The sequence below is a fragment of the Alosa alosa genome, chromosome 24 (genome assembly GCF_017589495.1).
Source record: "Alosa alosa isolate M-15738 ecotype Scorff River chromosome 24, AALO_Geno_1.1, whole genome shotgun sequence".
NCBI classification, from domain to species: domain Eukaryota; kingdom Metazoa; phylum Chordata; class Actinopteri; order Clupeiformes; family Clupeidae; genus Alosa; species Alosa alosa.
In genome coordinates, this window is record NC_063212.1 from 11,140,732 (window position 1) to 11,168,570 (window position 27,839).

Here is a 27,839-nt window from a genome sequence, read left to right on the forward strand (position 1 = left end):
CACCGCGGACGTTTATTTATTTCATGCGCGCTTGGCTTTGTCCCGGCTTTTACCCCGCTTTGCGACTATTCTAATCGGGGTTTCTTCCTCTTTTTGTGACAATAGACGGCCCATACTAATCAGGTTTCAAATTAAATAGCAGTGCAGGGCGAGCTCAATGTAAATTGTGCTTGTCAGAGCCCCCAGTCGTAGGTAGCAAGGAACGAGGACGCTAACCAATGGAGTGAAAGAGGCTTGGCTAACCTTAGCCTCCCATTTTCTCTCTCCCCCCTCAATGCAGGGTTCTGACCAGTCAGTCGCCTTTGATTATCAGTTGCCAGCAGCCCCTCTCTTGGCTCCTTGACACGAGCACCATATAAGGCGCAGCGATCTCCATAGAAACGTGTCAGTTTCAATAGTAGTGTCAAAGTTCACTATATACAGACATTCGCGCAGATCTCTGCTTCGGAAACATTGCTCCGCTGGTCTTCCCGTTGAAACGCATTCATTTTTGGGTCTCTGCTTCTTGCATATTCTATTAGTTGTTGTTTTTTCCTTTTATCCGCGCTCCGGTCCTGCCGGGGAGGTGAAACTACACATCCACTCTGGCGGTGTTGTTTTTTGCGGGTCCAGATGAGCTTTATTCATGATCATAGATAGAGAATCCCGCTCTTCAGTTTTTCCTCCTCTTCAGCCGCGAAGACGGAGAAAGGAGCAGAAGAAGAAACAGCACGGAATTAATTTCACACAGCACTTTGGATCGTGTCTCCGTCCGGGAGCATTTATTTTTATTTCGTTGACATTGTGAAGATTTCCTGCCTTCCTGAAAGCTATTACCAACGAACTGATTTTACTGCGTCTGGGTCGCTTTATTTCTACAAGATTGGTTTCCCGAATGGCTGACTGCAATTTCCCCTGGAACTGGCCTCCCGACACTTGCATATCCTGATCGGGTGCCTGTCTATTGCTTCTTGTTTTTGAATATATTGATCGCTCGCTGCTTCTACTTTTCTCTGTGAGATTGGTTCCTCCGAATTGACTTTACAGTGTCGTGCGTTTACCCTTTCCCTTTTACCAGCTCTAATATCCGAGCGACCAGTTCGCTTGAAAGCACTTTTCGGGCCCGAGATATGGCAATGGTAGTTAGCGTCTGGCGAGATCCGCAGGAAGACGTGGCCGGAGGACCTCCGAGCGGCCCCAATCCAGCAGCTCAGCCGGCAAGAGAGCAACAGCAGGCGGCGTCAGCAGCACCGCACACTCCGCAGACCCCCAGTCAGCCAGGACCCCCTTCAACACCGGGGACTGCTGGCGAGAAAGGGCAGACCCAGAATTCTGGACAACAGCATATAGAATGTGTTGTTTGCGGGGACAAATCGAGTGGCAAGCACTATGGCCAATTCACCTGCGAGGGATGCAAAAGTTTCTTCAAGAGGAGTGTCCGAAGGAACTTAACATATACATGTCGTGCCAACAGAAACTGTCCCATTGACCAGCACCATCGAAATCAGTGCCAATACTGTCGGCTCAAGAAATGCTTGAAAGTGGGAATGCGCCGGGAAGGTGAATATATACTTCTTTTATATACGACAATACACGATTAAGATATCATGCTGTAGCCTATACCTATATGCAATGTTGTGCATATGGTTTGTGCCTATAGCAGTTATACAATGGTTTTGTGCGCGTCAGAATCTGTGCGGGAAGGCTTGGGTAGTGCAGTGCAGAGGGAAAGCAAGACTCGGCAAAAGGATAAGCACAGCATTTTGTTCAGGGGTTTTAATTACCAACTAGTGGATTTTAGCCTCCACGAAACCATTGCAAATGCGCCGCTTAGATAAAAGTAGATGAGACACTATATGAGCTCTGGACGTGTGTGTGTGTGTGTGTGTGTGTGTGAGGGTGTGTGTGTGTGTGTGTGTGTGTGTGTGTGTGTGTGTGAGAGAGAGAGAGAGAGAGCATAAACATGTACTTAAAAAGAGTGTGTGCATGTGTTTGAATAGCCTCCACCTTGCCCCTTTACCATGTCCTAGAAAGTGGAAAGCACGGACAGAGGCGGTTCATTCGAGGTGTGCTAAGCACATTTTCACTCTCTAATGTCGCCATAAAGAGGGCCTAGTTGTCCACCCTACAAACCCCCTCACTTGAGAACAATACAAAACAACTTGAGATATGTGGACGGCGAATATGACACATTATTTTTTCACTTCGACCCACTGGTTGCGCTAAAATGGATGCAGCATTTTGTAATATACATTTTCACTGTTGTAACCCCACAGTGTGTCAGTGTGGCACGAGTTAGGTCTATTCCACCGTTATGTAAGTAACTATGAAATATAAATGTAGAGCTCACACTCTTAATCTCTCTGGTCTTTCCCATGCTGTATCATACGACTTAGCCTTGTACCAAATTGCATTGATATTACATGGAAATGCTCCTGTGATAAATGTCGTAGAAAACACAAAAACAAGTCAGTGCGGTAGTGCATTATGCATAGTTTAAAATGTATTTTACTCACACAATTATCTCACACATAGATTATCACTGATAATGGGCTTTATTTTCATTTACAATGGAGGAAATATTTCCAATGTGAGAGAGCCTCGGTGTGTGTGTGTGTGTGTGTGTGTGTGTGTGTGTCCAGCCTCATTTACGTCCATAAATAAAAGGTAAACAGTTCAGCAGCATTATGGCCCATTTATATTTATACTATTAAGTACTTCTTTTTTTAATGTGGATATGTTCAGAGTACTAATCTTTACTTTTGAAAAACATTATATGAAATGTGCAACATAGTAAATTCGCTAGCCTAGAGTCTTTCCACGGACTGTGTTTGAGATTGTGGCTGTACATTTCCTCTCCCTTTCTTTCTTTTCGTCAGCGGTTCAGCGAGGACGAATGCCTCCAACCCAACCGAACCCAGGCCAGTACGCGCTAACCAACGGGGATCCCCTGAACGGTCATTGCTATCTCTCCGGATACATCTCATTACTGCTTCGGGCCGAGCCTTACCCCACGTCCCGATATGGCAGCCAGTGCATGCAGCCCAATAATATCATGGGAATCGAGAATATCTGCGAGCTAGCGGCTCGCCTGCTCTTCAGTGCCGTGGAATGGGCAAGGAACATCCCTTTCTTTCCAGACCTGCAAATCACCGACCAGGTGTCCCTACTCAGACTGACATGGAGCGAGTTGTTTGTGCTTAACGCGGCGCAGTGCTCCATGCCCCTACACGTGGCTCCACTGTTAGCCGCCGCTGGCCTCCATGCCTCGCCGATGTCTGCGGACCGGGTCGTGGCTTTCATGGATCACATTCGAATCTTCCAGGAGCAGGTCGAGAAGCTAAAGGCTCTACACGTCGACTCGGCAGAGTACAGCTGTATCAAGGCAATAGTGCTCTTCACATCAGGTGAGTGTGAAGCCTTTGCTTTGGATTAGGCCTGCTCGTGGGGGGAGGTGGGAATATTACTGCTAGTGATCTCGCCGAGGCAGTGCTCGTGTTAACTCCTGCTCTGTGTTGTAAAAACAGCTTGTTGTACTTACATGGCGTGCCCATATGTTGCATGGCTATAAGGTTGTAGAGTGACATAGAATACTAAAATTACCCAACTTAAATAGACTCGAGAAGAAGATGAACTGGTGGCCATTGTTTGCAGTTATATTTTAATGAAAGTGTATGGACTTCTCATCATCAATTCTCAAATGTAGTTAGCTAGAAACGACTTTATAAAACCAAATTATTCCAACAGAAAACCTCTAGACAAAAAGACCAATTTTTATGATCAGTCATTATGCACATACACGGTGGGTGCCTTCACGTGAACGTGACTATATGTTTTCCACAGAAATAAATGTAATTGCACTACCAAAATTATTTTCACTTACCACCTTAATGTCCCTTTAATATGACCGAAAGTAGATGTTTTCACTGATGGTCCATAAAGTGGTTTAAATTCTTAAAATAATAAAATCTGAAAATATGGAAGGTGTCTATACCCTCAGACAAACTTGTGTCTGCACGGATCTTATAATTTTGAGTCATACATCATCATAAACCGACTCAAGGTTGGATTTCCTTTGCATTGTCAATAAAATGAGAAAATGCCATTGCCTCAAAATCTCAATCTGGCTTGAACTGAGCATGTGATGATGTTCCTTTTATTCAATACACTATAGTCTGCATATTTTACTTCCGGGCTGCGTTTGATTTATTTACCAGCAAACACTAGCCTATTTATTAATTAATTAGGTGTGTTATTATTATAATAACCAGCATCAGCACTTGGGCTTTACATATAGGCTACTATTATATTGCATTATATTATATAACCCCATATTATATATTTTATTTTATTTTATATTAAACACACGTTTGATGGTCCATATACAAGTAGAAAGTACAGAGAAGTACAGAGAAATTATTTCAAATAATGCAGTCTTTTTTACCCCTCTATTGTGTGACGCACCCTATGTGGGACTCCCGACTGCTGACAATATTTTCATCATGGCACTTTTATGCTAAATATTTCAGAATTGTTGTAAATTCTACACAACAATCTGTAACTGGGAGACTGGTGGCTACAGATGTCGTTCTCCGTTGTCCTTCCTGTCCCAGAGTAACATGCTTCCGAGATGCATGTCCTCACCACTGTTCACCTGTCTTTTGTAGGTGTTAACTTAATGTTCCAGTTTTGCTTTCAGATTATCTATTTGTTTTTATTCGGCCAAGAAGCAACATGACGTCAGCCACTCACAAGATCATTGTAATATTAGAATAATCTGGAATTTGGAATGACCCTCTATGTAGGCCTAAAGTCCAGAGAGGGCGAGAATTGAACAAAATAGCTGCCAGTCGTGTTTAAAATCATGTATGTGCACAATCTACATGATAACATCTCTGTTCGGAAGACAGGTGACATTTTAACCCAAATACAAAATTAAAGTTACAATGGCCTCTACCAGAGAACTAGTCAGTGGTCAGTGAATAGGAGTTGTGCGTGTTCGACCAAAATGAGGACATTTTAGATGCGGATTTGTTTACTGGTTGCATATAGGCTAAATAGTATGAGGCCAGCGCGTTGACCTCTGGTGACAATATTCTGGGAGCCGTTGTCCCCCTCCCCCTCTAAAACAAGCAATTCAAGCGGAGCACATTGTAGGCCTACCTTGTGTAAATGTAAACATATTTTTTTTTCTTTTCCATATATAATCATTACTATTCTAAAATAGTACATTATTTGACCACCACCAAGCCTCGATTCTTTTAAATTATGAGGTGACTCGAGGTGTAGGCTATTAGTGCCCCTCATATCAGCATGGTTGTCCAGTATTGTCCAGTAGTCCGTCCTGCATTATCGTCTGTGTAATGGCGATTATCAGATATTTGCTTTCAAAATATTATATAGGCTACTCTTACGTTTGTCATACACAGTTAATGTCTTATATGTGTTGATGACTGCAACTCTTATGTATCTTAACGATTCCTCTCAAGGAATAAGGATGGGCTATATAGGGCCTAGTTACGCTTGGAACTGTGTAAGCAGAATTTGCGTGACTGAAGCTCACTTCTGCTCTGAGGTCTCGCTTGCCTGTCGTCTAAACCCCCACTAAGACATTTAATTGCCTCAAGCGGCCATGCCTTCGTGTTTTAACAGTCAACACTGAGTCTAGCCGGAGTCGATGAGAATAAGATGGCTTGCTAGCATGAGGATGATAATTGGGTCATAAGACAATTATAACTGTTTCAAATCCCTCTGTTTGTAATTGCTTATGCCCATCCCCCGAGTCGCAAAGTGTGAGCGCCACCATTTCCGCACACCTCAGTGTGTTCATATACAGTGTGTGTGTATGTATGTATCTGTGTGTGTGTGTGTGTGTGTGTGTGTGTGCGCGCACGTTTGTGTGTGTGTGTGTGTGAAGGCCCATGCATGCGAAACGCAAACAGAGCACGTTCCCTCTTTAGATATTCTTTGTTTTCTGTGATTTATGAACATGCTTTAGTATGTGCTATACGCAGGGAATATGTTCTTGTTACCCCCATCGCAAGCAAGCCCCATTGTGTTGTTTATTTATGACAGATGCGCTTATGCAGTGTGATGCATCATGTTTGGTTTGAGTCCATGTTCATCTTACTTTGTCAATAACACGTAACACTGATGCTGAATGATAACCCAAGCCCTTCTCTCCTCTGTTTTGTCTGCGCAGACGCCTGTGGCCTGTCAGACGCGGCTCACATTGAAAGCCTGCAAGAGAAATCTCAGTGCGCCTTGGAGGAATACGTGAGAAGTCAGTACCCGAACCAGCCCAGCCGCTTTGGGAAGCTCTTGCTTCGGTTGCCCTCTCTTCGCACCGTCTCCTCTTCGGTAATTGAACAGCTGTTTTTCGTCCGCTTGGTAGGTAAAACTCCCATTGAAACCCTCATCAGGGATATGTTATTATCCGGGAGCAGCTTCAACTGGCCTTACATGTCCATTCAATGATCCGAATGAGAGCGAGAGAAAAGACACCTAAGGACCAAAACCCATCAAGTCGTGCAAGAAGACTATATATAGGACATCGTTTCTGATCACCTTAGAAGACACCACATTTTTAAGTCTTCGGGGACCGAGATGGAATACGTAATGTACAGAGAATAAAGAACTGGACTTACGCCCATGTAAATCCCCATCCATCTTCAAGAACACTCTTCATTTTGTAAAATACTAGTCTTTATTTTCCTTTTTTGTAAAAAATACACCCAAATAAATTGAAGAACATCATATGCGCAGTAAAAATGAATCAAGACTTAGCGGGAAAGTAATGTTTCCAAGCAATTATAAGATATGTCCTGTGTCTATGTATCTCTGTTTTGTATTTTTTTCTGGTTCTAAACCAGGTTTTCTGTGATTCTATACTAATGATTTTTGATATAACCTTTTGCTTCTTATAATGAGTGCGATATATGTTGTTGAAGCTATGTTCTCCAAGAATTAAAATTGAAGTGAGAATTTAAAACATAAAATAAAGAAAATTTTAGACAAATAAGAAACCGTCTAATCGCAATGACAATATTATCACTGATGGTTGAACATCCCCCTCCAACCATGCAATGGACATGAAACTCGACGGATAACTGACCTCACGGACTTTAATGGAGAGGAAGCCCATCAAACTTTTTTTCTTGGTCATGTGTGTGTGTGCGTGCGCGCTTGTGTGTTGAGTCAATCATCATTCAAAGAAGAACTACATGAAAATCAAAAAGCACTTTTAATATATCATTTTCAAAAATACATTTTGTTTGTTTCGTCTTGATGTGTTTGTTGTTTCTTGAGTTGTATTTTGTGTCGCCTTTCATTTGTTTGGTTCATGACTGCTGACTGGTGCTAAGGGCTTTGTGGGTTGGCCATGGGTTTAGCTGATAGATGTGTTGGCGACTGTGTAAGTAAAAAAAAAAAAAGATAAGAGTCATTGTGTTGTGTTTACCTTATGCTTTCATGATACAGTATACAGGTGGTCTTTCAGTTCACATGTTCATATCATAATCCGCTGGTAACCTATGGGGCTGCTGGATTTTTATTACGCTGAATTGCCTCATCGTCATCAAATGCACGTAGGCTCATTTGATTAAAACAAAGGCTTTAAAGCATTTTGCAATGCATTGATAGGAAACAATTACGCCGATGTCGGCTTTAATGAGAGCGATGTGAGATTACTGTACTTCCTCGGGTGGTCCTTCAGATGTGAAAACACCACATATGTTACAAATGGAGATATTTGATTTCCCATTTAGACGCCTCTGCCCTTTACGTTCATGCTTACCTGCTTATTGCAGTGTATTGTGTATCATGATAAGATACTATAGGTAGAACGCTGCGGCGGTTGCCACTGCTTGTTGCAAGGTATCGTGGGCGAAACTACATTTATGTTCGTTTACTATTATCCCAGGCATCAGTGTAAGTCTATACGATACAGACAGTTTTTGCCTTTCAACAGAGACACCGAATGATGCTTTGACGAGGTGTGGAAATAGGTCCAGAAATAAGAGAAGAAACCCTTGAGAAATCGGGCATTGATAACATTTCACATGTAACGTTGTAAAAAGGGTGTTGCGGCAGCTGCAAGGCAGCAGTTATATGCGTGATCAATCTGGGAAATGTATACTGCTACATGTAAGCTGGTCGATAGCAGCACTAAATGTGATGCATTGTATGCTGAATAGGGAGCAGCGCGAGGATAGCCGTAAATGAGAGGGAGGAAATAGCAGGATACCGTTCGCTTCCTTTGGACTCCCAGTTTATGCGAACGTCTTCCCCTTTTTACACGCTGAATGTTGTAACAGCATTGACAAATAAGCTGTCGTGTTGGAAAGGAAAATGACTCGCCCTTTCCTGCGCGATGTGTGTGTGTGTGTGAGAGAGAGAGAGAGAGAGAGAGAGAGAGAGAGAGAGAGAGAGAGAGAGAGAAAGGAAGAGAGAGAAAGAGAGAGAGAGATGGCATCGCCCCCTTTCCTATTATTAATAGCTGTGTGGCAAGTGTGGTCCAGTGAGATGAACTTTGACAGCAGGAGGGTTACATGCCTTTATGGGTCAGTCGTGTCATTTGAGAAAAGAGCAAACATAAGTAGAGATGATACATGTTTTAGCCACCCAACATTTAAGACCTTGATATTATTTCTTTTAACTTCACTTGTATGCATCAAACGGCTGTATTCTTGCATCCGTGTGAGAAGAGTTACAGGAATTTAGCCTAGAGCTAAGACTGACTTGGCTATGGTGTCATACATGGGTTTTCGAATACCTCTGATAAAAGTTGATTTCTTTGTTTTGTGATGATGTGCTGTTGCCTGATATTTGTTCGTTTAAGACAATAAAGAACGAAACGCATTTAATATAGGCCACAAGCCACGCATGCAAACTATATAATTCATGGATTTTTTCAGAATAAAGTCAATTATCGCTAAGCTAAGCTAAGCAAAGCATACACATTAATTACGCATATCAAACAACCACAACAGTTTTGCATCGGCAAAATGACGCAGGAGTAGGCTAGTGTATCTGAAGCGTGTTGAGTTCGGCAAAATTCTAAAGTTTATGATCCAATCAATGTACTAACACATGTTGATGTACACCTCTGACTCTTCTGAATACTTTATAAATAATTGAGCTGATGATGTCTGTATGTAGGCCTATGTAATGACACAGTGCTTTTGCCTTGTCTTGCAAAGCAAAACGCTGTGTATTTTTCACAGCTGGAGGATCTGAAGGGTCTGATCTTTTAAACTTATTATGCAATGTCTTGTTTGACCATATTATTGAGTATAATATTAAAACACTTCCAAGACTTGGAATAATGACTTCAACCTACTAAAAGAAGTATCGGATATTTCTTGCTCTAACCTTGAATAGTGTTGCATTTTAGTTTATTCAGATGCTCACCAAATGAACGAAAAAGGGTCGAAACAGAACATGGACCGTCAGATATAGAATTTGCAATCATATGGGAATTATCCCATGCTGTTCAACCAACTCCTATTGTCCCAAATGGATTTATAGTGTGATATGTGTTTGCACTGTAGGCCTTTTCTGTCCAGAACATGCCTCTCCTAGCATATCGTATCATAAATTGAAGGTGACAGTTTCACCACGTTACCAGTTGTAGAATAGCCTAGGTTTTTAAAACCCTGTAGGATAGTCGTTGCTTTCGAGTTAGGAGTCAGATATGTTCATTGATGCCTTCTTTTTTATCAGTTGCACTTGCACATTTGTCCACGGCCATCATTGCAATAGTCAACAATAGACTAAACTGGACTTCTGTGGTTTGGCGAATTGGGAGGTTATGTATAGTGTGATGTCATTGCTTTAACAGGGCATAATTCTCAATTCACCTTTGTCTTGTTCCATTTACCAAGCGACACGTGAGTGACTCGTAACATGAGGTTATTTGTTTGCTCACGCTCACAGTTGCGTTCACATAGCAACATTTATTACCTGTTGTGACTGAGCGCCTATTAGGCCTATCAAAACCATATATGCTTCAAACTGAAGTTCAAGAAGACATGTGCGAATACTATCTATCTATCTATCTATCTATCTATCTATCTATCTATCTATATATATATATATATCTATCTATCTATCTATCTATCTATCTATCTATCTATCTATTTCGTTTGTTTCTACACATCTAACATGATATATTCAGCATGTGATTTCTATGGACATGTTACGTATAAATGCATTTAAAATCCTCATCACATCATCTGTTCTATTGCCACGGGACAAGGCCAAGAGCTGTACAGTGATGAGATGCCTTCTAAATTGTGCTGTCACTTGAAATCGCCATGTACGTGTTGGCTTTGTGCACGGGCGGCCATATGCAGTCAACCTAAGATGACGCTACATTGCTGTTAACAATCTCAGTGATCACGGCATAATTCTGCGTCCACAGCCCTCACCAAGAAGGTTTAAGCCATGGATCAAATCCAGCACTACGGGGCATAAAAAACCCCAGTTGTGAGTCTAGCATAAGGGGACGCCAATGCGCATGTGTGTGTGTGTGTGTATGCAAGCGAGCGTGCGTGTGTGTGTGGTCGGTCCAAGGCATGTGAGGGAGGGAGGCGAGAAGGCACAGACCGCTGTGTAAGCGATCCCTTTGTGTTGATTTAGGAAGACGTTTGCTGTATATAACGTTCAAGGCTGATAATATCATTGCTTGGACCAGATAAATAAAGCTCTGGCCAGACCATTGGGTCAGCTATCGATCCTCCTTGCTCTGAGAGGGAAAAGGAACGCGACGGCGGTGTTTGGAGGGGACTGGGAGTGTGTGAGTGTGTGTGTGTGTGTGGGGGGTCTCTCTTATTAGCATTCCATACCAATGGACTAACACTGACAACTAACAGAGATATCTAGCTCAACCCTATATGCTCAGCCGCTCTCTCCCTCTCTCTCTTTCTCTCTCTCTCTCTGTCCCTTTCATACACGTTATATTAAGGTATAGTTTTCATTACAGATTTGCAGCCCGAACAAACTGCATAATGTATAATGTTACATTTCTAAGAAGCCTAAAAGATCAAACTAGCCTATGTCTATGTAACCTAATTGCTATTTATTTATGTATTTATAAAAATTAACTTAGGGACTGTAGTCTAACTTCATTTGAAGACAGAAACAGAAGATTTCAGCCAATATGTTCTAGTATTATTCATCATAATATATTATTATTATTATTTGTTTTACTATTATGCTCAGGAGAGGAATGACTGGCTGGTTTGTGAAGGCAAAGTTAGTAAACTTGGTTCACCAACATGGGTGTCGAGCTCACTGCAATGCAAAGGAAATGTATACATATTAAACTATATTAAAAGTGGTCGTAAATCACAGATTAATGGCATTCTTCAACTGAAAACACAAATCATACAACTAGTCCCACTAAAAATATTTTCTTTCTATTATTGACTGTGGAGCTGGTGCCAGGCTTCTTCTTCTCTGAAAATACATGATTAAACGCGTTCAAAACTTGTCCAACAATGACAGCTGTTTATCAGTTACTGATTTCTTTCCAAGCTTTTTCCCTCCTACCCCAAGCTCCGTTTCTATCCCGCTTTGTTGTTTTAAAATATGCATGTCTCTCCGGAATGCCAGTCACGAGTCCAAACTTTGTGTCCAGCCTCCCACATGAAATGATCCCCTTAAAGGGGGCTCAATATGTCTCAATCTGCACTCCACTTCACTCAAAGCATTTGGGTATATGGGACAGACCCCAGAAATATATTAATTAAAGCGAGATGTTCGGCTCATAAAAGACTTACTACAGGAAATCGTGACGGAGAAGAAGGAAGACACTGCAGTTGCAACATTGCACCCAGCCTTTGACAGACCCCCACCACAAAGTAAGATTTTTTTTTGCATGCATTTCGTCCTCCCTAAACGCTATGCTAGAGTGCGTGTCGGCAATGCGTGTGCGGCGTGAGTGTGAACGCGTGCGTGTGCCCGCGTATAAGCAAAATGGATAAGCAGAAAGGGAACGAGGGAAGCAGAGGGACGAGGGAAAGGGGGAGGGCGGTGTGTGTGTGTGTGTGTGTGTGTGTGTGTGTGTGTGTGTGTGTGTGTGTGTGTGTGTGAAAGAGAGAGAGAGAGAGTATGTGTGTGAGGAAAGGGAGAAAGAAGAGGATGTGCCTCCGCGCGTATTTCTCCGGCTGTCATTAACTACAAATTAATCAACACGTGGCATTTAAACTGGAGAGAGCTAGTTTTCTGTGTTTGTGTATGTGTTGCTGAAATAAATCAAGCTGCCGGAAAGGGGACCCATGGGGATCGGAAAGCAAAGTTTTCTTTGAAAGGGAAAGCGTGAAACAAGAGGTAACTGAGACGGGGCTGTTCGAAACAAATTCTCAAATATAAAATTGTTCATTCTGTCTATTTTAGTTCCTCTTCCAGCCATTTTGTAGAGGACGCGTTAAGTGCAATTGGATATGACAGGTTCTGACTCGCGGTCATTCTGTAGCAATCTATCCTAACTTAATTGGCTTTTAAGGCTACATTAGTTATTTTTGTCTGAATAGACATGAAATGTTTTCTTTTATTTGGCATATGTCAGATTCGAGTACACGTTACCTGTTGCTTATTAGCAAGCATAGAATGGATCTTGGCAGTCAGTCACCAATAGGATACAAATGCAAGGTTGTGTATACGCCAAAACTATTCTGCAGTTTAACTAATCCCTTCAAAAATCGTAAACACGGTGACGTCAACTTATCGTGAGATCTCACAAACACAAATTATTTAATTAATATGCTAATTTATAGTTTCAAATGGGTCTTAGTAGACACCCACGTAGTCGGATTTAGAAGCATATGGGAAATAAAGCAACTTAGTTGCTACAAAGCCTAACTTAAAGTGCCTTTGCCACTCGGCTGTATTTACAGCTTCAGTTTTTAACACACAACAGATGGTTCACGACCATTCCACCTCAGCCAGCTAATTTTTCTCAGCAACATTTTGCTGCAACTCCACTTCATGCTGCGACTCTGATTTGAGAAAGATCAGTTCCTATTTGTTACTTGCACACAATTAGCATACTCAAAAACAATTCATGTGTATTTTCTCTGGTATTTATGAGTTTAGGCCATTGGCTAGGACATATTCACATCACAGGCATGGAATTTTACATTTCATTTAATCAAATATATTTTAACCAAGCATTTCATTTCATCAGACATTTGTAAATAGGCTACATTATACCAAATGTTTTGTTCAAAAGTTTCTATAGGCTACATGTCTAACCTGTTATCCTTTATTTTTACATTTGTCTAACCTATTCACCCAACTTGGGCACAAGTTTTATAAACGTATATACCAACGTAGGCCTAACAGGACGGGCCAAGTGTAGGTCAATGATATTGATAAATCTACCAATGACCCAGTGAACAAATGTATGGGTATATCTTGGATATATCCATCTATCTATTTATTCATTTATATATCTATTTATTTATCTATCTATCTATCTATCTATCTATCTATCTATCTATCTATCTATCTATCTATCTATCTATGTATGCATATATGTAGGCTGTGTATGTATGTATGTATGTATGTATGTATGTATTTATGTATCTATCTATCTATCTATCTATCTATCTATCTATCTATCTATCTGTCTGTCTGTCTGTCTGTCTGTCTAGTCATAAATAAACCATTCAGGCTTTTGGTGAGCCCTGATTTGTTGCAGACACGCGTGACAGCCTTAGTGAATTATGCTGTGGTTAATATTGCCCTAATTTAGTTTTTATTTGCCTAATTTCTCAGCATGGCCTCTATTTTCTCTCATAATAAATGACTGAACCGTTTTGTCGGGGGATATTTTTCATTCCTGCCACGAGAGCTGGTGCTGACAGTTGCTTTATCTAGCGTATTCTAACGCCAACCTCGCTATGCTCCTCTGATCTTTCGGTATTCTGTTCTTTTCTTCCTGGGTGTCTAGCTTGTGGTGGCTGTAACTCTAGCTTTTGAAAGATGAGTTTGCTCCATTCATTCGCAAACATGCATGTCTCGTGAAAGCAAATGGTGAGACTGGGGTCATTGATAAATGCAACAATAATTATATGAGGTATAATAGCGAGGTAGACCATGTAACCCATTAATATAGCCTATGCAGGATGAATGTTCCTGCAAAAATATTTTGTCACAGGCTACTACAGTATTTTCTGTCGCTGACCTGGATAATCGTTCGAATGAGGTTATATATGCAAAGATATCCCTGAAATAAAGGCCTTCTCCTTTCAAAAGACAAGGGACATCATAAAGTACTGCTTTGATGACTACCAAGGCTGCAGTTTTATCTTGTGTGCCGAGCCATGGGAGCGTTCCGCATAGAAGCTCGTTGAGTTGTTGCTAAGACTATGAGGCCTACATACCACCACTCTGATTGTAAGAGTGGCTCCTCTCTGCTCGTTAAAGAAGCCACATCACTAATCTCCCTTGTATATCGCTTGAAAGACAGCACCGTGGTTTGCAAGAGCGCATTCACGTGTGTGTGTGTGTGTGTGTGTGTGTGTGTGTGTGTTCTTAAACGATGGGGGTCGGAGCATACTGGGTGGGGTGCGATAGAGTGGGGGCTAGGCGGACAGGGTGAAAGGGTTGGGAGAGGGGAGAGAGGAGGGAGAGCGCGAGGCGAGCGCTGGGTTCACGAAATGCCCTTTTTCTCTCTGAATGACCCGACCCATCTCTTCAAAGGCGAGGCAGACATGAGCGCGCTTAATCTGAACGGCAAATGCCCGGCCCGGTCTTTCGGAGGTCTTTTCTCAGTATGAAACCGGAATGTGGGCTCTGGTTGTCATAATGAAGGAATGACTAGCAGCAATGCCACTATCGACGCTTGCAATTTTGTCTTTATATTTGTGCTTGCCATCCCTACCCCCAAACCCCTCTCGTCAAAATCCATTTGCATTCGTTGATGATATCAATAAAGAATAGCAGGGATCCTCTTTAGTTGATGCAGGGGTACGATATGGTGAAAGGGGATATAGGCTTTTTGGACAACACTGGGCGAAGAGTGGACGAAGTCGCAGAGGTCAGTCGCCCATTCACATCAGGGTGGCGGGGGGCGTTGCGTTTGGCAATGCCAGAGAAGCTTTTTGTGTTTGTGGAATGAAAAGGAGTCATCCACAAAGCCCGTCATACTTCAAATGCGTCCCATCACATCTTCACTCCCTACGACACTGGGGGATACAAAACGAGGCCAGCGTGTTACCAACACAGGACGTTCATAATAACAAAAAAGTCTGATTTCACTGATGGGGGAGCTCCTAGACCAATATAGCCATTACATACTATTAGCCTAATGTCATCTGAAATTCGTATTTTTAATTGTGTTGTATGTGTAATATTAAATGACTACATGAGGACATTATGGCAATTCTTTCTTTTTCACTATGCGTAAAGCTTTTCATTCATTCATACTTCATAGAGATGTGCATTTAAGCGGTAGGCAAACATATCAAGTTGTCAGATCTAATAGTTTCTTTAAACATATCTCAACGTGAGGTTTAATTTCTGCCGAGTCTTACGTTATTGCTGAAATATGCACTTTCACATGCATCTGTTTGGTGTGCCTGTATAGCGCAGTGAGAGTGAAGAGAATATAGGCGAGTCTACCTTAAACCATCAAGGACCAAGGTCCGGTTTCTTTTCCACTATATACTACGACCAAGTGTGAGAGGACAGCTCATTGCATGTTGGTTACTTACTACAACACCAACCACAGGTGGCACACAAAATGTAGCCTATTTGCTTCATATAGCCTATTTTAATTTTGAGTGCGTTCTATGACTGCCAATATTCCAGGTATTTTAATGTGTAAATAAGGGAGGAAAACACTCACAATATGATTAGTCAGTTATGGCAGAGGGCACAGTGAGCGGTGCCAAATGAAATCAATGTAACATTATGGCACTGGGGACTATTTTGTGGTCAGTGCAGTGCGCGGAGAGATTCGACCCTTATTTGAAATATCGCAACGTGTCTCAATCAAGCTTTTCATCCATTAATCAAAAATCACATAACTATGCACTTGTATCGTGATTCGTAACATACTTTATTTTAGAAACTCAAAAAGGAGGAGTGCCTACTAAGTAGGAGTCTGAATATGAGGATGGCTGCTGTTATGATTAATTTATTTGTATATATTTACCTATCTATGATTCTTAATTGTCGTAGTTGTTGGAATTGTAGGCTACTAGATCATAGGGACTAGAACAAGCATCAGCTCTTTGGGGCGACTGTTGCATTAGTGTGGTAAATAGGTTACGGGGTCGGGGGATGAGGAGAGTGGATGATGGTCAGTTTCTCATCGTCTTTGCTCTATCATTTGCTAATTTGCAGGGACATTAAAACATTTGGAGGTGATTCAAACTATGAGCCAAATAGATTTTAGGAATAATGCGCAAGTGTTCTGGCAAATGATAGCCATCTGAAAACAGTTTGTAGGCTATATTGTGCTTGTATCAGCTTGATGACGTAATAAAATGGAATGGATAACGCCTCCGTATGCACTTGGTTATTAGAAAACACATGTAAAATCCAAAAGGTAGACATATGTAAGCCATTATGTCTCACTGGAATTTGAAATCGAATGGGGCTATTGTCTGTGTCAATGCACTAACATGGTCCTCGCAAAATAAAGAGAGAAAGAACATGAGATTATAGCATACGGCATCTATATTATTCCTGTAAATCGCCAAGGCTATGTCCATGTGCCCGGGTTGGACTGTGCTGGGGAAGCTCTAGCCTCTGCCAGACGGTTGTTCGGTGCTCTCGTGGAGCAGTGCACACGGAGACGGAGTAGCCGCTGTCTGTCGATGTTTGTTGCTACTTTTGTTTGCTAGATGGCGCTCTGTGTACTGGGACCCTCTGAGACACCAGCAGTCCCCAGTTCAAGCATGTCTGACGTAAACCTCGCAGTCTACAGTTCTTTTATTATGTTTTTTTTTTCTTGCTTCGTGTTTTAGAATGTTGAATTGAAATTCGTTGATTTTTCCAAATGTAAAAAAAAAAAAATAATGTTTTTATACAGCTTCGATGTCAAGTAGCCCGCTGTGCCTGTGAATGAAAATAACACTACACAGAGTATAGCCTATGTCTTTGTTTTCATTTAAACCGTTACACTTGATGAATCATTATAGGATATCGATTGGATATTTTAATATGCAGTATATCAATGCAGTTTGTAATGTACAACACCCACACTTAAACTTCCAGTCTTATATAATGACATATACTATTCATGAGCATTTATCGGTTGTTTTAACAATTTGGGTTTTGCAGGTAATATAGCATAGCTCTCCTCCGAGAGATTAAGGATATCATCATGATAAGCATTTGAAAACAGATCACATTATTGTTTGCTTTGTATTTGTCTGCTTCCTTCAAGAGTCAATGAAAAAGAACATGCCACGGAAATGGTGCAATATACTGTAGAGGTTTATTGTCCCCTCGTCTATTAAAGCGATGATATGTGCGTTTTTTGACTAATATGGAAAGGGTGAGTTTTAATGCGATCAAACCGGTATTGTATGCTGTATGTTGTCTGGAGATATATTGCTGCTATTACACTTCCACTAAGCCTGGGCATGTCCGTATGTGACGTTGATAAATGTGTTGGAGACGTGGGGAACATCTGAAGATGTTTTTTTAAATGGTAGCCTAACAGCAAAGAGGCAATCTGAGGTGATCAGACGCAAAATTTACCTTACATAGTGGCAAAACACAGGGAGCTTTTTTGAGGAAATAAACACCTTCATGGAACAAACATCAATATTAGACTATATGCACAAGATGGAAAATGGTAGGCTACAGTATCAATACGATAATATTTAAAACTATGTTTTACAATCCTAAATGTAGCCTACAATGCTGTATATATTCAGACAATTCACTTTTTCATTATACAGTGTCCTTTTCGACCATAATTTGAGTTGAAAGGGGGTAAAAAGGCAATCGAACACATAGGCTATGAAGCCATAGTTAGCCTACAGCTCCATCCTTCTCGCAGGTGACATGGGAACACTGTTTTAATAATGGGATCATAAACCATGTTATCGTGGAAATATGCTGCATTGGAGGCGTAATAGTGCTTCGTTATAGGCAGTTCACGCCACCCCCTGTCGGACCCTGTATGGTAGCTCACCACAGGTGCCCTGGCTGAGAGACCCTCCACCTGGGCAGAAAAAGACCTCAATCAAAGCTGGCCTTTGAGTCTGTATCCCCATGCATTCACATCACATAATACAGTGACTGTGTCAAATTTTATCTGCAGAAGGAAAAGAGAGAAAAAAACAAAACTGGACAAAAGCAGACACATGATGTGGCCCATTTCAAATACTAGATTCTTAATCATTTGCCGTTTTAGCCACCCACTTTGTGTTGTTTCATCTTGGTTATTGTTTAACGTATACTGGGACTACTTATGCTAATAAGAATTCTATAAGACGCACAGACCTTGGGGTAAATAACATGGCCTATTATTAGAAAACATAAAAACTATTTTTTTCCATCCATTTGTTTTACGAGAAGTGAAATACTTTTTTTATGCAATACTGTTAGCCTATTTGGTAATAAACTAGAGAACATATATCACAAAGAGTAGACATTTGCGCTGTCCGCTACGAACTTAATAATGATGTTTTTTTATTTTTTATTTTCAAATGACCGTTTTGTATGAAGTCACAGCAAAGTAACCTCCATCTTCACTAAAAGCCAGATATGCCATAAAATGTTTTTTTTTTTCTTAATAAAAAAGCAGTTAGGGCGATTGTGTGGTAGGCTAGTGATTATTATCCCATTTTATACATGTAGCCTATTTTTATAGGACTAACATAAAGTTCATAAAATTCCACGTGCCTTTCCTTGACAGTTAACAGTAAATACAGTGAATGCTTAGTTTTTGTTAAGTGGAAAATTAGATATTTAACGCAGCTGTGGGATCGAACAAATTATTTTTTATCACCATTGAGAGCGCGAGGGACCATTGAGAGCGGATACAAAGCTGCCGACGAGCACGCTTGTTAGGTTCCGTGTCTGTCAGAATAGTTAGCAGTGTTCTGATATGGACGGTGGCTTCTGAGGCTCATCTCCCGGGATTTTAATTAACAAGCTGTCTGAAAGCTGTGGAGATTCATCAGACAACTCGAGCCCACCAGCAAATCCCCCCTTTCCATCACAGCCCCAAGTCCGTTCCAGCGACAAAAATGAGACACTTTCAATGATTCCCCAAATCAACTTTGTGTTGAATTTGGTTGAACAGTGTGTGTGTGTGTGTGTGTGTGTGTGTGTGTGTGTGTGTGTGTGTGTGTGTGTGTGTGTGTGTGTGCATGTGTAAGGACGGGAGGGGGGGGGGGGGGGTCTTGCGAGTGTGTTTGAGGGCTGAGGGTGTTACGTGTGTCTCCCCAATACTGAGGGACTGAGGGAGGTAAAACCATGCAGGCCATATACATATTGTACATGTATAGGCTATAGCCTAGTTTACTGTATAGTTTAACATTTCAGTCCATGTGAATGACCTACTATCAGATAAGCAGATTTAGGATTTAGTGTCAATACTCTCTCTCTCTCTCTCTCTCTCTCTCTGTCTTTCGTTTTAATGCTCTCTTTCCCTCTCAGATTTTACACCGGTCTCCCACTGGCGCTCCGACAGGGGTAATTTGATAGCAGGGCTAGGGCGAGTTCAAGGTCAAGGAAGAGCGCTGTCCATGGTACTATACGGGGGTGGCTGGGTGCTCTTATCAAATTAGACCGGACAAGTTTGAAATCGATTGGCATCACGGAGCATCTGGAGACTGCCAGCGGTTACAACATTTAACAAGTCACTCTGACACCTCTCCACAGTGCAAGTCTACATAGTTGATAAGTCGCAACTAACCAGCCTCTGCTCACGCCACCTATGAAAATACTTATTCTATTTATAATAATGACATGAATGCTATAACAAATCAATATTTAGCCTAATAGAATTGAACGAATATACAGTGGAAATATTTAGTTGTAAATATATTATTCTAATTATTATATAAAGTGCAGATAATAGTATATAATAATATAATAATTCTAGTTTATCGTAAAAAAACTGTGGCAAAGTTGTTCATCGTTCTTTTGAAACACTGTGAATAACGCTGGATTAAAATGCGAATGCCCTAATAACTGAATTAAGAATTTGCTTTGTGCATTTCAAGATGAATCCTATTAAGCACATGGCACCATGGTGTAGCCTAATATTGCACAAATATGGCGCATAGAATAATTCAGTTATTTAGGCTAGGCCTACAGAATCATAATTAAGCCTTTATTGTTTGTTTTTACTATAGAAACTTTTTAATCATTTATTTTGGTTTAAATGAATATAAAACAATTGTTAAGGGGAAACAATAGCCTATAGCTTTTACATTAGGTAGCAGGTCAATAGTAAAAGAGTAAAAGTATCTTTAAGCAGAATCAGAAAACTTCCGCAAAACGAAAAGACCACAAAAGTTCAATGACAGTTACTCTATTTAATTAGTCTTAACATTGCATCAAATATTTAGTAGGCTATTTTGTTTTTACGCAAAGTTTATTAAAACGTGTTGACACCCACTTAAAACGTGTTGACACCCACTGACATCGTTCAAAGAGGCCTATAAAATAGCGTAGGAATTAGTACTATATACAACTCAAAACAATGCTTCTTTTAAATGAATTACTCTTTAATAGTTTTAATGCAAATGGTGGAGACAGAGTTGCCCTTAGCCATGTGCATTACATGTAAATTATCACTATTACCCAAATTCAAGTAAGTAGGCTAGCTAAGCACATTCGTAAGACTGTTAACTATGACCTGTCATTTGGGATATATGTGTTTTAGATGCAGGTATGGAGGGGTACAGAAATAATGATGACACTGTTATATTGTCAACAGATCCATATTTATTTTGCCTGGGCTGATGGTTGACAGCGATAAAATGCTACTGTTCTTTTGCTGACATAAGCGATGAACACGGCTCTAGGTATAGCCTACCGTGTAGCAGGCCGCCTCCCGAGGCACCAACCCCTATCAGCGTGGTCGCAGCCTGTCAAATTTCGAACAGAGCAGAGAGGCGCTTTTGATAACAGCTTTTCATCTCCTCTCGCTGAGTCAGGTAGCGAGCACCATGTCGATCTAACACAAGAACAAAGGTAGTCAACTGGACGCCTAGATTATCAACAGTGGTTTAGACAGCTGTCAGGCAGGGGGGGAAAGAAAGGGAGACGTCCAGTTTTCAGCGAATGGGATTTTAAAGAGAGCAAATGGAGGAAAATCTGAGGAGATCTACTGAAACGGAGAAAGAAGCGACCAAAAGAAATGGTGTGGACGGCACAAAAAAAGCCACATTGTTTAGCCGTTGGGCTGCTCTATCTGCATCTTATTCCAACCCATTAGCAAACATATGGCTGTAATTTAGGCCCGTATTTATATACAGGCCAGGCCATATATGTATAAAAAATTTATACTTCATCAGTGTGGAGGCAAGGTCTCTGCCAGTCAGCAACACCACCACAACACACCTGTTTGGTGGCTAGGCTACCTCGGCGGAGTTTACTACTTTATGGGGCATTATGTAGGCCTATCCCTCTCTTTACTGCTCCACGAGTGAAGTTAAGAATTGTATTGCAAGAGGTATGCTATGGCCACTCTACTATAGAGTATAAACATTAGGTGGAAGTACCTTCACCCCAAGTACAATGGCATATTGTAATGTAGTGGGGAAGGGTTTCTCTTTTTCTAGCACTTTACGGTGGACACGGGGAGTAGCGTCTCTTGAAGTGCCCTCAGGATTAAGTTTAAGTCTCCCAAACCCATGCTCTCTATCACAGTGAAGGAAGTTGGAGAGGAAATTCCATCCCTGCTCTGCAATGACAGGTTGCCCTGCACTCCCTCGCCCTCTTTCCTCCACTGCAGGAACCTAAGAGGGAGTAGCTCACTCTTTTCATCATCTCCAAACAGTCTGACACCCACCTGTCAAAAGAAGACTGGGTGGAGGACATGAGCTAGAGGTGACGATTGCAGTGGGGGAATCGTAGGCTATGTGCTTGGTTGGTTTTCAGTAGTAGTAATATTAAAAAAATAATTACTAATAATACTTGTTTTTCTTAGTGTCATTGTTTGTTGGTAGCAGCTGTAACCGACCTCTGCGTGCACATGATAATAAAATATGTAGCCCAAAATGTAATGTTTATTGAATTTCCTCTTTGGTTATAAAAACAAATAATGCCCAATGTGGTCAATCCTGTGTGGAATTAATCTAATGTTTCAGAACCAATGGATAAACTGTTATGTGATGTTGTTGTTGGTGTAACGCCCAACTATTTCTACAAAGACTCTGGCTCTGTTCGAAACGGGGAAAACTGCTGTCTTTTATAAAATGTAGTTCATAACTGTTTAGGCTATACTAGTGTCAATGGTTGATAATGCTTCTTGACCACTTGGAAGATATATGTCTTTTTTTTTTTTTTTTTTTACCAAGGCTGACACATGAAATAACGTGACTAGGGCATGCACATTGTGTACATGTGCATGTTTGTAAAAATAGTAGAACGTAAAGGTGGAGTGTCGCATTTCACGGTGAAACGCCGCTGTGTGATGCACTCTGGTGAACAGTCTAGTATATCTACAGAACTGCAGTGGGCCAGCATAAAGACAACAAAACAACCTCAGATGGATGTCTTGGAAGCCTATGGTATGAAGCAAAAAAAGATATTGTGAAATTATTATTCTTTTTCTTTTTTCTTATCACTCAGCAAACTAATGCCGACGCTTTGCTCTTAGTAGGCCTAGTGGGGAGAAAAGTGCGAATTGGATATCAAGTCCAAGTTTACCTGCACAGACAAAAGCAAGACTAACTAAGTAAAGTCCACAATTAATATTTACAAAACATTGCGCGAAGATTTTCTTGAGGAGGTGAAACAGAAAGGTTGGAAACGTCCCATCTAGTTAAGTTTGTTGTACAGTGGACCACACTCGTTTCCAACTGAAATTGCGTTGCTTTACTTACAGAACAGGCCGAGCAGTCCTTTTACATATTCCCACGTTCTTACTGGCAAGAACACAAATATATAGGAAAGTGTTGTTATTCTTTGTGAAACATAAGAAATGTGCGCGAAACGCCTGTGAAAGTCACACTGAATCCATGGTAGGCTATTTGATTACAGAGGCAGTCTTTCCCACAGTAAATGTCTTTACAACCTCAGAATATCACAGGAGATGTAATTGAAGGGGTGGCGTGGTTTAGGGTAGAAGAACCTAAAAACCGCCATTAAAGCCGAATAAAACGCCTCTGCCAACAGCCGTCTGGGAGGCACGTTCGGTGTCATGATCGCGCTGTAGCCTATAGTTACACACACACACACACACACACACACACACACACACACCCTTGTAACCTTTAGAGGAGCGTGTGTCAGTGTATTCAAGTTGTGGTAGACAGAGTGAATTAATAATTTTCTTTTCATTATGGACTGGCTGGTGCAAAGCTCAGCTTTCTAGCAACATTGTAAGTCATAGCAGGGTTTGTGCCCTTGAAAGATAGATGGATAGAAGGAAGGAAATACAAACATAAAAGAAAGAAAGAAAAAAAGAAAGAAATATTTCGGTGGATTACAGGGACCAGATCTTCTGTCAACAACGAAATATTGATTGTTGCAGGTTGTTGACCCGTAAATTTAAGGGGTAGACTCTTCTTCAGAAGGGAGGTATATAATTATGCAAATAGTGATCTGACAGTGATCCGGTGGAGTGCACCCGAAGACAGAAAAGGGAGGAGAGTGACATTCAAACTTCTCTTTTTCTAGGAGAATAGCTAATATTTGGTGGGCTTTGTAATGGCAATGGGGTGGGAGGGGTTTTGTACCATTGAAATGTTTATCATAAAGAAACTAATTCGATGAAAAAGTGAGGTCTGGAACTGAGGCGCGTCTGAAACGAAAAGAAGAAATGCACCTCTCGGGACCTGGCTAACCACACACACAGACAGCCTCTCATTGTAGCCCTACCATATCACTTGGGCAAGGCACATGTTGTTCTATCCTTACTGTGTCTTCTCCATCTGAAATACCAGTATGAAAGTGATGAAATACCAGTTAACACCACTTAACCTACTATTTTAAGTTCCTCCTGAGTGGCGCATTGTTGTTTCATGGCGTACCCTTGATATTTATTTCGCAAAACTACCATTGCGGATAGCATTTACTCATTAAGTTATTATTGCTGAGCGGTTTAAAGGCGTCTATCCTACACGTATAACTGGTTTATGGTTTTCCAGAATTGTAAACCCACATTGAGCTATTTGTTTTGAATACCTCGATGCGTTTTTGTATTAAAATATCGTCTCAAATTTGTCATTATTTTATAGGCGACCCAACGCAGTGAGTGTTTTATTATCCTCAAGCTCATTTCAGTTTTTGACAGCCTTTGACGTCCATCAGGGAAATCTTGTACTAGTCTGCGGTCAGTCGTCTGAAGCATAGCCTATCACCTTTCGCTATTGGTGTCTGCAGGTGTGACACGAGCGGACACAATTGATTGTTCTTACCGAGTCAACTTTGTAAGAATCCATAGACAGGAGTTTCCTGAACACGCCGTTGCTCCCCATTGAAGAACATTCCACAAACTAGACAGCATAATTTTGAAAGATTAAAAAAAACTTTGAAATAACTCTTTTGTCTTTGTCAAATAGTAAAGTAGGCTGCATATCACAACATAAATCCAACACATTCACATTAAAAATATTTTATTAATACTAATTACAATGGATGTATACTGAAAACACATTTAGAAATATACATGTAGGATGATCACATAAGACGAATTAAAATGAAAAATAAAGGACAAAATGTGTGTATTCTCAATATGTAAAATCTTAGCGTGAAGTTTGTCAACATACCTAAAAAGGACATCGGCAATTTAACATCAAAGATATTACAATTGGACACCCAGAAGGATGTTGGCTTCCTAATTGTAAATTAGAGTAAATGCTTCAATAAAAAGTACATACAATTTGATTAAAAATATTTGAAAGAGAAAATGTTAAAATTAGTTGTAATTTACATATCAAATGAGCTTTTGATTTGCTTTAAGGCTGCCTCCACCAGGCCTGAAGGATATGCGTGCGTATGGCTTGTTAGACTATAGCCTTTCCTCACAACGCTTATGAACTTGATGTGTCTTGTTTATTCCTAAGGCAACATACTGAAATAATAAATGGGCTAGCCTATATTTCACACTGAAATAGGCCTACAACGAAACCTACCAATTACTAGCATTAAATGGAATGCATATTTCAAATGGCTGCATTAAAAATACACAAACTCACAACGGAGCCCAATATGTGCATCTGATTAAGAAAATAACCATTATTTTTTGATTGCATGTAGATAAAAAGTGTTTACTGATGCAATTTATTGTTTAGACGATCAGACATGCTAATATAGCAGCATTATTCACTGAACGTTGTGAAAGCGGTATTACATTTACCCTCGTTGAATATAAAGCTAAAAGGCCAGAAAAATAGAGGCGGTTGATTTCTAAAAGAGAAGATCATGGGAGATTCACACAACTTCTAAATCTGAGTGATGGGAGGACAGTTTGGACAGGCATGCCTTCGAGCTCTGGAGAGATGACATTGTCCCAGAAACAATGCGTCTCGTTTGCGTCAAGAAAGGGACATTTTGTGAGTTTGAGCGAGATACGCACAGGACTGTCAGAGTCCTATCTGAATGTGAGGACGAACAGCGGGAGCTCTCGAGATCGGAAAGTACAATGTGCAAACATCTTAAGACACCTCATTTATACTTAAGATAATATTATTAGAACTGTTCTTGTCCTGACGCATGGCGGTGATCTGCGGAAATCGCTTGACTGTTGAATGGACTGTTACTATCTCTCAAAACTCAACATTCCTTCATTGCACCCTGACAGCTGGCTTAAGTGATTTAAAACTAGACAGGATTTACTGAAGTGGGAAGGTCCATGTCTGTCTTATTCTCCTCAACTGTCATTTTTTTCCGAGCTTTCTTTACAAAATCGCGAAAAACAACATCTAACCCCAATAAAGCAGCAGTTCGACAAATACTATCCCTTCATCATACAGTGAGCAAGCGTTCTTCCCCACCAGAGAGGTCTGGACAGAGAAAGAATCGGGGGAAAGTCTAGCGGGATTTAAAAGGCTTGCATTAGGACCTGGGGGAGATGAGCATCCCCAGCATTAGCTCAGTTCAGGCCCATGTCAGGACAATTAGAGGTGCACCGCGAGGCACGGCGCGGAGCGGCTGTCATGCTTAATCTCGGCAGCGATAGCGCCACCACATCCCGACTAGAGCCCACGGGAGGCGCGAGCACTGAAGCCATATTGCTTTGACAGTTGCACTCATCTAGAAGTAATACAACACATTAGTTTGATGTATACACCCTGGATTCAACAATCTGATACTATGTTTTGAAGCCTGAAGGAGAGGATCGTTTTCACTGTAAAAAGTGACTAATGCTCACACCCACAGCCACCCTGCATACAGTAAGAAAGGGAAATAGAGAGAGGGAAATAGAGAGAGAGAGAGAGAGAGATGGGGGGTAGAGTGCGAGGGTTGACACAGCGGGGGCATAGGATAGACATTTCTCTGGCTGTAGCTAGAACTCTTGAGGCTTTGGCATTGTGTGTGTTAAATCTCGTCGTGTTTGATTCTGTTGGCACTGCGTGTGGTCACTGTAGTGGACGGCTGCAGGTCCGAGCTCTCCTGGGCCTCCAGCGCATCCGCAAAGAACTTGAAGATGGAGTGGAAACTTCTCCAGGACGTCAGCTCATGCCGCTCTGTGCCTGAAACACATGAATAATCAGAACAAAATGAAATCTTATAGTCTGACAATCAAAATACACCAAAACAATCAGAAGTTGCTCATCAAAGATACGCAAGTTTGTTACTGGGTTTTTTTTTTTTTCAAATCCAATTATTAAGGCTGGTGTTTTTTGACAAATCCTAGCATGGTGTGGTGAAGGTGTGTGTTAACTCCGTAGTGTCACAGTCTACTGGTCTAAACGGTTTTTGGCACGGAAGTCCACAGATAAACGAACTCAGTGTGAAGCTGCCCCAGTTACAATAGACACCAAATCCGATGAATACGGCCGCTCCTCACTTCCTGCCTGTTTAGACATGTGATATCTATGCCAGCTCAATGATACCAAACTCTGCCACCTTGGTTTTTTTTTTTTTTTGTTCCACGGAACAGGTCCGGGGTGGAAAATACAGTTCTGGGCCTTATAACTCAAAACGGGTCACGCACAATGGAGGCACTGAACTGGACCATAGAGAGATTATGGGCTATCCCAGGTGACTCGGCCCTCCGGATCAGGTGAGGAGGGGGGGTGGTTCAGGTTCCTCGCCCTCCCCCCTACACCACTGCTCCTGTTAGATAGTTCCCATGCACAGGTCGCCAAGTGCCTGAGATCTGCCACGTCAGCCTCTGCAAAGTTCACCACAGAGCACCTTATCACTCTGGCGTGGCGAGAGCTCGGCACCGGCGGGCAGCAGCGTTTACAGAGACTGCAGAGGGGGGGTTGCAGGGTCCCCACCCCTTCAGGTGCTTTCTGAGGGGTTTCCCTGGTATGTTCTTGCAGATTGAAAGCGTGGTGATCAAAGCTAGTCTGATTCTACTGTGTTTCTATTGTTTTCTCACTTCCCCTCTCTCTCTCTCTCTCTCTCTCTCTGTTTCTTTCTCCCTCGCTCTTCACGGAGACAGGTAGGTGTGCATTAGCCCGGAGGGCTACAATTAAAACCAACACTTCTGAAGTCCACTCCAAAACCCGGTGCTAGTGATAACCGCGTTATTGACC

At 41.4% G+C, this 27,839-nt stretch overlaps 2 protein-coding genes across 4 annotated transcripts in view; one reads left to right on the plus strand and one right to left on the minus strand.

Moving 5' to 3' along the window:
- The first annotated feature begins 274 nt into the window (after positions 1-274).
- nr2f1a (nuclear receptor subfamily 2, group F, member 1a) lies at positions 275-9,318 on the plus strand. 2 transcript variants are annotated; one of them, XM_048236161.1, is made up of 3 exons: positions 275-1,539; positions 2,862-3,386; positions 6,182-9,318. In XM_048236161.1, exons 1-3 carry the CDS (start codon positions 1,110-1,112, stop codon positions 6,454-6,456), a joined length of 1,230 nt encoding a protein of 409 aa, XP_048092118.1. In that variant the 5' UTR covers positions 275-1,109; the 3' UTR covers positions 6,457-9,318. The 2 variants fall into 2 exon arrangements, with proteins under 2 accessions (XP_048092118.1, XP_048092117.1); XM_048236160.1 differs by having other exon boundaries at positions 276-1,539; positions 2,859-3,386.
- Positions 9,319-24,729: 15,411 nt separating this feature from the next.
- Positions 24,730-27,839, minus strand: part of fam172a (family with sequence similarity 172 member A) — a 180,824-nt gene continuing 177,714 nt past the window's right edge. For both annotated transcript variants that reach the window (XM_048236399.1, XM_048236398.1), the window contains exon 11: positions 24,730-26,825. In XM_048236399.1, the coding sequence (XP_048092356.1) occupies positions 26,671-26,825 (155 nt within the window). In that variant the 3' untranslated portion in view covers positions 24,730-26,670. The remainder of the gene's footprint in view (positions 26,826-27,839) is intronic.

Bases quoted from the DNA above. Each gene is read 5' to 3' on its own strand.
- nr2f1a (XM_048236160.1), top strand. From the start codon at position 1,110: ATGGCAATGGTAGTTAGCGTCTGGCGAGATCCGCAGGAAGACGTGGCC. The intron at 1,540-2,858 runs GTGAATATATAC...TCTTTTCGTCAG, and splicing joins AGTGGGAATGCGCCGGGAAG to CGGTTCAGCGAGGACGAATG. The intron at 3,387-6,181 runs GTGAGTGTGAAG...TTGTCTGCGCAG, and splicing joins AATAGTGCTCTTCACATCAG to ACGCCTGTGGCCTGTCAGAC.